Raw genomic sequence first — 10,077 nt, forward strand, 5'->3', positions numbered from 1 at the left:
GTGCGATGTCAGTGCACGTTAAAGATCCCCAGGTGGTCGAAATTATTCCGGAGCCCTCCACTACGGACCTATTTGTTCCTCTCTTCTTTCACTCCCTCCTTTATCCCTTCCCTTACGGCGCGGTTCAGGTGTCCAACGATATATGAGACAGATACTGCGCCATTTCCTTTCCACCAAAAACCAATTACTACTACTACGTTTACAAGTTGCAAACATCCAACAGACCAGAACGGGATCAGCGGCCACAATGTACTAACAAATATAGCTACAAAGAAGAAGACAGAACCCTACCTACAACAAAGCAGGAGCAACTTAACACGTGCCACCAGTGGCCGCAGATCCCAAGGGTCCGGGGGCTGTCCGTTCCTTTTATGTATCCAGGTGGCGCGGTCAGCAGTGATGACGTCACGGAGACGACGGCAGCGCCGCTGTCACCACCAAGGGCTAGTTTGCAGGTCGATAAGGCGCAGATTGCTGAACTGATGTGCTGCTGACTGGCAGCGGCAAAGGCGATGACGTACTCGGCACGAGCTGGATACATACAACAAAGCAGGAGCAACTTAACACGTGCCACCAGTGGCCGCAGATCCCCAGGTAGGTACACGACGTGATAACTAGCGTGCTGATTGATTAATACTGTACAGTTAACTTTTTAACTATTACTGTTAGGCTCCTTAATTACTGAGAGGCATGTTTTTACAATTTCAAAAACGCGGTTACTGTCGGCGCTGTGGCGCAACAAATTTTGACTAATTCGACGAGTTACGAGCACTGGAGAGCTTGCTTTGCCTGTGGGCTTCTAATGATAATAACAATTGGTTTTTGGGGAAAGGAAACGGCGCCTTATCTGTCCCGTATATCGTTGGACACCTGAACCGCGCCATAAGGGAAGGGATAAAGGAGGGAGTTAAAGAAGAAAGGAATAAAGGGGTGCCGTAGTGGAGGGCTCCGGAATAATTTCGACCACCTAGGAATCCTTAATGCGCACAGACATCGCACAGCACACGGGCGCCTTAGCGTTCTGCCTCCATAATAACGCAGCCGCCGCGGTCGGGTTCGAACCCGGGTACTCCGGGTCAGTAGCCATGCGCCCTAACCATTGAGCCACCGCGGCGGGTCTGCAGGCTTCTCAAAAGCGCATTTATATTGGTGTGATGTAGGCGGAATTTATTGTTCCACAGCGCCGAGGTTAACCGCGTTTTCAAAATTCTAAAAACGTGCCTCTCAGTAATTAAGGGGCCTAACGGTAATAGTCAAAAAGTGAATAATGCAACATTAGTTAATCGACCTGCTAGTTAGTACTTATTAGCTGAATTCTGTTGTAATACCCACTGACAATGCTATGCCGAAACAAGCGGTCTTCAACCCTCGAAAGCCCTATTTTTAAAAATTATGTAAAATCTGAGGTGAAGCACCCTGTATATTCACAGTTTTGCGAGGTAAGTGCAAAGGCACGCTCTTTCGACGAACCCTCGATATTTTTGAACGTCTTTGAAGAATCCAGCGCTGTGGCGTGGCTGGAAACGACCTTTGCTATCGTTTCAGTCAGCGAGCCCGTCCTTCATTAAAAAAAAAATTATTGCGGACTCATATTAAGGCCTCAGAAGATGGACTGCATGTTCACCCAGATGTCGCTGGATGTCCAGCTCCGCCGAGTGCAGCCAGCGGCTCCAGTTTATGGGTGGGAGACAGGGAAAATAAGGTGAGATTTTGGCAGTGCTACATGCCAAGACTGCGTATCCAGCTCTTTAAATTGAACTCGGGTTGTCGGTGTTGCAAACGCTCTGAAGCGGTTCTGCCTCTTATGCACCTCGGAACCTGTAAATCATAACAAATTACTTTCATGCACTGCCTTTTGTGTAAACTCGCAGAAAGCTGCAAAGGAGATCATATGTTGAATGCCCTAAACGTGGTGAGCATCGCTAGTTATTAAAGGATTTTTACTCCTTACACGTTGCATTACTGATTGCAAATAATGCATTTACTACGGTATATTTATAGTTAAGTCATTTTCACGGTGGACAAATTACGCAGTAAAACATACCTTGGCTGTGTGGTCTGTTCACTATGCCAAAAGAAACAACAATGAACAAAGAAGAAGTAAATGCACAACCACTTCCGAATACTAACATTTTGGATAACCTTGTCATTTTCTCCCCGTCTTCCGGATTTTACCCCCATTTATTTGGCTGAGTTTCTAGCGGTGGTTCTTGCTGTGCGCAAGATACCTAACATTTTTTCCACGGTAGTAATAATTAGGGACTCGTTATTCTTATGCACTTCACTATCTGCTCTGCCGAATCACTATCATTTCGCATACTCAGGTTTACGATTCCTCCTCAAGTCCAATCAACTCGGTTTGTTTGGCTTCCTGGACATAGGGGCCTTCATTTCAATGAATCGGCTGATGCTTTATTGAAGGCAGTCCAGAGTGGTGCAATCGTTGACCTCCTACCAACCTGTGTGTTCGTTATGGCTTGCTTGCTTGGATTATTTTCAACCCCTTCTGATCCCTTGGAGGAGCAAACTTGGCGATCCCGGTAACTTCAAGTTTGCGGGATCTGTTTCCTTCGCGCGACTATGTTGTTGTGTGCCAAAGCTAACATTTTACCTCTACATGCCTGGTCCAGCGATCTCCCCACCGTGTCCGTCATGTGCTGAGCCAGAAATAATAGATCACTTTCTTCTCTTTTGTCGCCGCTACACATAGCTAAGGAAGCGACTCTAGTTTCCGGAAACTTAGTTTGCGCCTGACTTCTGCGGTTGTTCTATCTCTGGGCGTGTTTATGCTAGGACGTACCAATGGGAATTGTTGCTTCGCCATTCAAAATTTTCTATACTCAAAACCCGCCGCGGTGGCTCAGTGACTAGGGCGCTCGGCTACTGATCCGGCGGCTGCGTTTTTATGGAGGAAAAACGCTAAGGCGCCCATGTGCTGTGCGATGTCAGTGCACGTTAAAGATCCCCAGGTGGTCGAAATTATTCCGGAGCCCTCCACTACGGCGCCTCTCTCTTCCTTTATTTTTTCACTCCCTCCTTTATCCCTTCCCTTGCGGCGCAGTTCAGGTGTCCAACGATATATGAGACAGATACTGCGCCATTTCCTTTCCCCCAAAAGAAATTAATATTATTTAAACGACTGCCATCATGATCTGTAGTTTTACACCTTTCATCTATTTATTTCGGTCTTCTCATTTTATTAGATTCCTATTGCTGTTTTTCTTTTCTTACCACCCTCAACCATCTCTGAGAGTAACTGAGTTGCTCAAATTTGGAATATCGTCTCATTTCTGCCACGTGCAATCTACAAAAGTGGTAGTCCCCGCCTGGTCATGGCCAATGCCTCTTGTGAGTATGCGCGATTTTTATCAGGCCAACAACAACTGATATATTTGCCTTCCTATATTGAGCCGATCCTCTAGTGCGGGTACGGGCCATCTTTTGTAAGGGCAACAACAACAGCTACCCTGTATATCCTGGAGGGCCAGCAGGAACTCATCCAACAAGTTCGCCGGGCGGCCAAGGCCAGTCGAATCCTGAAATGAGCAAACCACCCACCGAGCTTAAGGGAAGTCCCGCCATAAGATCCTAATAAAGTTTCTTCTCTCCCTTGTATTTTTCCATCTGCCTCCTCCCATCATCATCATGTCCCGTCGTGACCCTCTTTTTTCTCCTCTTCCCGTTTCCCAGTGCAGAGTAGCAGGCCAGATATTTATTTTTCAGGCCAGCCTCTTTCTCTTCTTTTCTACCTCTCGAGCACTGAGAAAAGAAAGTAAAAGCTGGCCATGACACGTGCCAGCGCGTTCGCCCCTGCATCCAGGTGTGAGCACCCCGTCTGGCCGGATGATATCCGCAACGAGATAAAGTTCGTATTGTACTGCGCATATGCTCTACACGGCATCTATTACGTGAACTGAAAGTCTTACATACGGGCTCAAAGGCACATTTACCTTGGAAGAAACAGCCTGTAGCGTTTTCTTAGGTGCTATCAAGTTGCCACGTGTAAACATAGGAAAACAGTTGAGGAAGAAGTTAGCGACATTGCGGCGCAAGGCTACAGATACGTGGACCCCTGACCCAGGCTGGCAGTCGGCACCTTGGCAGCTGAGTCGCGGAGTGGCATTCAACATGCGCGAGATAGTCCACATCCAGACAGGCCTATGCGGAAACCAGATTGGAGAGAAGGTAAGCCGCCTCTTTCGCCTCGGGATATTTCGTGGCTGGAGCTGTCGCGACTTTCTTACGACCTCAGTGCCTGTTCCGAAGCGTTTTACGCTAGCGATTGCGTTGCAGCCTTAACACCGTGCTCTAGGATGTAGTTTCAGGCTACGGGTTTAAGTACTTAACTTGTAAAAAAGTCATGGCTGGTAGTAGCCGCACTGCTTTTGTACTTAGTCGTGCCTTCTGTGCGTAGCACGTTGCGCCCCGACGCAAGTGGAATCTCTGGTTCTTGACCATTGTTTTCGAGTTGACATTTTACTTGCCGCTCGCTATTTGAGTTTCTTGTTGGTTTATGTCACCTACCTGAGCCTTTACCGTCGTTCTTGGCGGAGAGGAGACATGTAGCAGTCTTAGGCCCACTGACTGCCTCAAAAGGGATCAGGCGGAGGCCGGGGATTCTTTAATGGGATTTTTTCCCGTATCGTCTAGGTTTCGCGCCTGACGCTATTCAATGGACTGAAGTGCTTCAGGCACTGCCAGTTTTTCGCCATCGGGAATGCTGATGATTATGAGCCCCAGAATGCCACCTGAACCGGTTTCAGCTATGATGTTTAAGGTCTTTGGAGTTATTTCGTGTTAGAATCTAATTCATGCCTCTAAATGTGCTTTGATAGTGGTCGCTGCTCACTGTGACGCCATGATGAGTACCGATGTCTTTACACGTTTGCAGTTTTGGGAGGTCATTTCCGATGAGCACGGCATCGATCCAAGCGGAGTGTACTATGGGGATTCGGACCTCCAGTTGGAGCGCATCAATGTCTACTACAACGAGACCTCCGGTACACGTCTTCCTGTATTTCGGTTGATAATTTCACTTTGGAACTTTCTCGTACCGTAGAGCGCGCTTTGCTCTTTAACGCTGTTAAACTGACCCCTGGCCTCTCAGCGGAGCATCTTGAGCGGCACGCCCTGGCGAGTTTTACACCGTAAAACCGATCGCGGATGATTTTGATTAGTCGCACTGAACGCGTCATGGCCTCTTCTGCTTGCGGCATGTTATGCCAGTGCAGTTGTTCAGGCCACATTTTTTTCAGCACGCCTAGGTTCACTTCGAACGTTCTTCATCAAAAACGATTTTTTTTTCTTACAAATCAAGATTGTTCACAATGCCGCTGACGGAGTCATGAATCATAACCTGGTCAGGTTTGACGATGACATACCGTTAGTCTCACCTCGACAAAGTTTCCCCGTGTTGTCGTGGGTGGGATAAAAGTTTTAACGCCATGTTTGGCAACAGTAACGTTGTTGTGCTTCAGTGGCTATGGCGTTCGGCTTTAGCGTCATCGTGGGATCGAATCTTGCGGCAGCGGCCGCATTTCGATGTAGGCTAAATGTTAAGATATGTGCTCGGTGATGTTATCGCACGTGAAACAGCCCCAAGTGGACCAAAGTAGTCCGTACGGCTGCATTACTGCCCCTCTGATAACCCAGTAGCGCCTTCCCAATTATAATACCATGTACCGCATTAAACGTTTACTAATAGAGAACAGAATGGCTTAAAGCAACGTTAATGGCAGTAACTATATTTTAATGCATTTAAATTGTCCTAATCACATTTTAAGTGGTTTTGCTACTCCAACCAAATTTATTAAATATTGTTGAAGCTGCTGTTTAAGGATTGGAGGGGGGGAGAGGGGGTCTAGGGCTATTATAGTGCTGCTTTTATCAGCTGTCACATCTTTATTGTTAGCAGGATCTCTTTTCTTTGCTTCTTTTGCTTATTTCTTTGTGATGCACGCTTGGCTTGTAACCACACAAACGTACTTTTGTTGCACCTAAGTGATATTTATTTTTTGTTTGAGGAGCTAAATACGTGCCTCGGGCCATCCTGGTTGACCTGGAGCCGGGAACCATGGACGCCGTCCGCTCAAGACCCCTCGGACAACTCTTCCGGCCGGACAACTTCGTGTTCGGTAAGGGGTTGCTCGTCATTTCCTGAAGCAACATATTTAATTTTGCACCATTTCATCTTAAAGCACACTATCTCAGCACAGTCACAAGAGCGCACGATATGACTAAATTTTAATGCGCAGAACTGGCTAAAATTTGGGCCCATATCTCTGTACGCACTGCGTACCCTTGTTGAGTTCAATCCAGTCCAAGTGCCAGACAGTTTCATGCAGCCACGAAATCAAGTGCCTTTGAGTTGAATATGAAGTCATTTTTATAAGTTCCGTTAGAAGGGTCCCCAAGACTCACGCGTAAGCTTGAAGGTTCAACACGACTTTAATGTGCAGCGAAACAGGCGTAAGTACGGGAGTGGCAATATATGTGCTTTTTCCAAATTAAGATTCTATCCGCAGTTGGTACACCGCAGAACACAACGCCCCACATCACTCCAGCAAAACGGGTATGTGACATATTAATTAATGACTGGATGTAGTCATCAGCGGGAGAAATCTGGCAGAGTGCAAAAAAAAATTAGGGCAGCGATAAAAGATGGGTCCTGCAGAGAGCCTCCTTCTGTCCTCGTCTTGTATGCCACATAGCTCTTTTACCAGAGTGACTTATTGCCGAGATTGAGTTCTGAAGGCCGAGTGAAACATAGCCATCACTTGTTATAGTATTTACATGCCTGAAAACTAATTAAAATAATTCACACGTAACAGCATCCTAATATTATCCAAACTTAACTTTACCTATGAAATGCGGTGTTTATCCCCCTATTGGCTACGGCCATCAGGCCACTTAAGTCCATTTTTGTTGCCTTTCTGGCTGCTGTGTGAAGTGTGTTTGGATAGTGGCTTTCCTTTATTGCATATTCCAGTACTGATTTTCTTCAGGATACAGTTTGTGCAAGTATACGCCTTTCACAACCTGCCCCTTCAGGTCAGAGTGGTACTGGCAACAACTGGGCCAAGGGCCACTACACCGAGGGTGCTGAACTGGTGGACTCGGTGCTCGACGTTGTGCGCAAGGAAGCGGAATCCTGCGACTGCCTGCAGGGATTCCAGCTGACCCACTCCCTGGGCGGTGGTACTGGATCTGGCATGGGCACACTGCTCATCTCGAAGATCCGTGAAGAGTACCCCGATCGCATCATGAACACCTACAGTGTAGTGCCCTCTCCAAAGGTGTGTGACATTATCTGCAGGACCCAATTTCAGCATCTTTGAAACAAATCAAACATGACATTTCGGCCTTGCTTTATAAGGCGTCTTCCTTGAATTTTGATTAGTAGTTATGCACAAAGTTCTCATTCTCTTCCTGCGGCTACCTCTAGGTTTCGGACAGTGTCGTCGAGCCCTACAATGCTGCTTTGTCAGTGCATCAGCTTGTGGAGAACACCGACGAGACCTACTGCATCGACAACGAAGCACTCTACGACATCTGCTTCCGGACGCTGAAGCTCAGGACTCCCACCTACGGAGACCTTAACCACTTGGTTTCTGCAACGATGTCGGGTGTGACCACATGCCTGAGGTAAGTATTTCGCAGCTTCGTTCAAGGGGTCACTTAAGCGCCTCATGCATGTTCATAAAGAGCCCAAAGAGGTCGACACCATCCGCCGAATTGCTAGTTCCGACGGCAGTGATCGGTTCATTATGGAACAAGCACTGCAAAGACTGCGGTCGCCAAGGTCTTTTACAAAATATTTAGCTAATCTCCATGTAAAAGTGCATGTGGTGGCAATATTTTCAGAAAATACAATGACGAGCAAGAAAGCAAATAAAAGCACCCTCACCGTCCGCATAAAAACTAACACCGCACCTGCTATAGCCAGCCAAGCAGCTGCTCAAGGAAGCTTTGAAAAGCACTTCAAGGAAAGTGAATTCGGCAGCGGCAGCAATAACGAAAAGGCGGCGAGAAGGCGAAAAGGAAAATTAAGACCTCGCGCTGTAAATGATGAAAAACTACTCTGTTCAAAAAGCATACATCTCAAATCTCTTGGAAATAATTTAGGTGTGTGTCAGTGGAGAATGCTTTTTGAACTGTTTCTCTTTTATAAAGCGCACATTTATCTCGTTCAGCTCCTTAATCCTAGCGTACAGGACCTCCATATAAAGCCTCACGTACAGTGAAATCGGTTATCCCCGTTTTCTCTTCGGGAAAAGGGAATACAAATTCCCACGTTTTGGTATGGAAGTTTTTCTTCGATAAATAGTGGCACTTTCTGAGGAAGTTGGGAGCAGAGTACCACATTAGCCTAATGAGCAGTAAGTATGGGATAAATACTGGTTGCCATTGTTGGGGGATGGTGTTTTAGGGCCTGGAGAACGATCACATAATTTTAAAGTGCCACGACAACCGGCAGACCGGTGAAGTTAATACCCATCGATGTTCTAATGTAGTAATTTGTATAACCTTTGAAGCTGAATACGAAGCAGTGACCACGTGAATAATCCATTTTTATTTCTTGTGATTTTGCCAATGAATCGAAACCAGCAACAGAAGAAATCATGTTATCTTACTGGAGCTGGTTTGTTTCTCCGCCGTTGTAATTTGGCCGAGGCAAATAACAGGCATGCAGTTTTAATGTTCTCTAGAACAGACTGGCAGTGTAAACTATGTCAGTTCTGAAATTTCCATGAGTTCGTTCTTCCATTGGGCTTCGTTGTCTGCACTGGCGTGAAGAGAACTGAATTTCAAATGTGATGACCCGATATTCAAAAGCTTTGAATGAACAGCGGCAACAATCGCGACATTCTACAAGATGCCTCCACTGACCGTTGTAGCTGCTCCATAATCTTACCACAATCTTGTTCTGACTGCTCCCAAACAAGAGCGCCCAACATACCTCTGTAAATTATCTCTCCCCTTGTGAATTAAACGGGCTTCTAATCAAGCACCGTCCCATTCCTTACAGATTTCCTGGGCTGCTGAATGGTGATCTTCGCAAGCTGGCCGTTAACATGGTGCCCTTCCCTCGCCTCCACTTCTTCATGACTGGCTTTGCTCCACTCACGTCCCGCGGCTGCCAGCAGTACCGGGCTCTGACTGTGCCGGAGCTGACGCAACAGATGTTCGATGCCAAAAACATGATTGCTGCTTGCGACCCCCGCCACGGTCGTTGCCTGACAGTTGCTGCAGTCCTCAGAGGCCGAATGAGCATGCGAGAAGTCGATGACCAGATGCTCAACATCCAGAACAAGGACTCGAGTTACTTCGTTGAATGGATCCCGAACAACGTAAAGACAGCTGTCTGTGACATACCGCCTCGAGGTCTGAAGATGTCTGCTACTTTCATTGCGAACAGCACAGCCATTCAAGAGCTTTTCAGGCGGATCTCCGAGCAGTTTACAGGTGACCATCGTGTTTGATTTGAAAGTGCTTCTTAAAAGCACATGCTTTCATTGTAGGTACCCATTGCTGTCGATTTTCTGGAACACCGCATTTTCGGGAACAGTTCTAGGAGTGTGACCCCGCCTGCTTGATATATTATTTTTTTTGCAGCTATGTTCCACCGCAAGGTCTTTCTGCACTGGTACACCGAAGAGGGCATGGACGAGTTGGAGTTCACCGAGGCAGAGTGCAACTTGAACGACCTGGTGTCAGAGTACCAACAGTACCAGAAGGCCACAGCTTAGGACGAGGGGGAATTCGAGGAGACCCAGGCAGAGGCCTAGTTTTTTTGTGTGCAGTGCTTTTTTTCTTTCGCTTTACAATAAAGTGTTTGTTTGTCATGGATCCTTCTTTTTGAGCCAGGTGCTTTTGCACTTTAATATGTCGTAGGCCCGGACTGCGTCACAAGGATGGTCACGCAAAGCAGCTAAACATTACTGTTTTGCAATGTGCGCACATCTGTAAATAGCCGTGTGACCGGCGTTTTCGGCATTTTGACGAAACTCTAAAATCTTCTCATCGAACCACTTTTAGAGCGAACGCAAGGTGATCTTAGGAAAACAAGTTTTGATG

At 46.8% G+C, this 10,077-nt stretch overlaps 1 protein-coding gene across 1 annotated transcript; it reads left to right on the forward strand.

Moving 5' to 3' along the window:
• The first annotated feature begins 5,914 nt into the window (after positions 1–5,914).
• LOC144134010 (tubulin beta-1 chain-like) lies at positions 5,915–9,849 on the forward strand. Its single transcript, XM_077667032.1, has 5 exons — positions 5,915–6,134; positions 7,051–7,295; positions 7,445–7,644; positions 9,029–9,465; positions 9,616–9,849. The coding sequence occupies exons 1-5, from the start codon at positions 6,074–6,076 to the stop codon at positions 9,747–9,749; spliced, it is 1,077 nt and encodes a 358-aa protein (XP_077523158.1). The 5' UTR covers positions 5,915–6,073; the 3' UTR covers positions 9,750–9,849.
• Positions 9,850–10,077: the final 228 nt, after the last annotated feature.

The sequence above is a fragment of the Amblyomma americanum genome, chromosome 1 (genome assembly GCF_052857255.1).
Source record: "Amblyomma americanum isolate KBUSLIRL-KWMA chromosome 1, ASM5285725v1, whole genome shotgun sequence".
Taxonomy (NCBI): Eukaryota; Metazoa; Arthropoda; class Arachnida; order Ixodida; family Ixodidae; genus Amblyomma; species Amblyomma americanum.

Coding starts and splice junctions, on each gene's coding strand:
- LOC144134010 (XM_077667032.1), top strand. CDS start 6,074: ATGGACGCCGTCCGCTCAAGACCCCTCGGACAACTCTTCCGGCCGGAC. Junction 6,135..7,050: donor GCCGGACAACTTCGTGTTCG/GTAAGGGGTTGC, acceptor CTGCCCCTTCAG/GTCAGAGTGGTACTGGCAAC. Junction 9,466..9,615: donor GATCTCCGAGCAGTTTACAG/GTGACCATCGTG, acceptor TTTTTTTTGCAG/CTATGTTCCACCGCAAGGTC.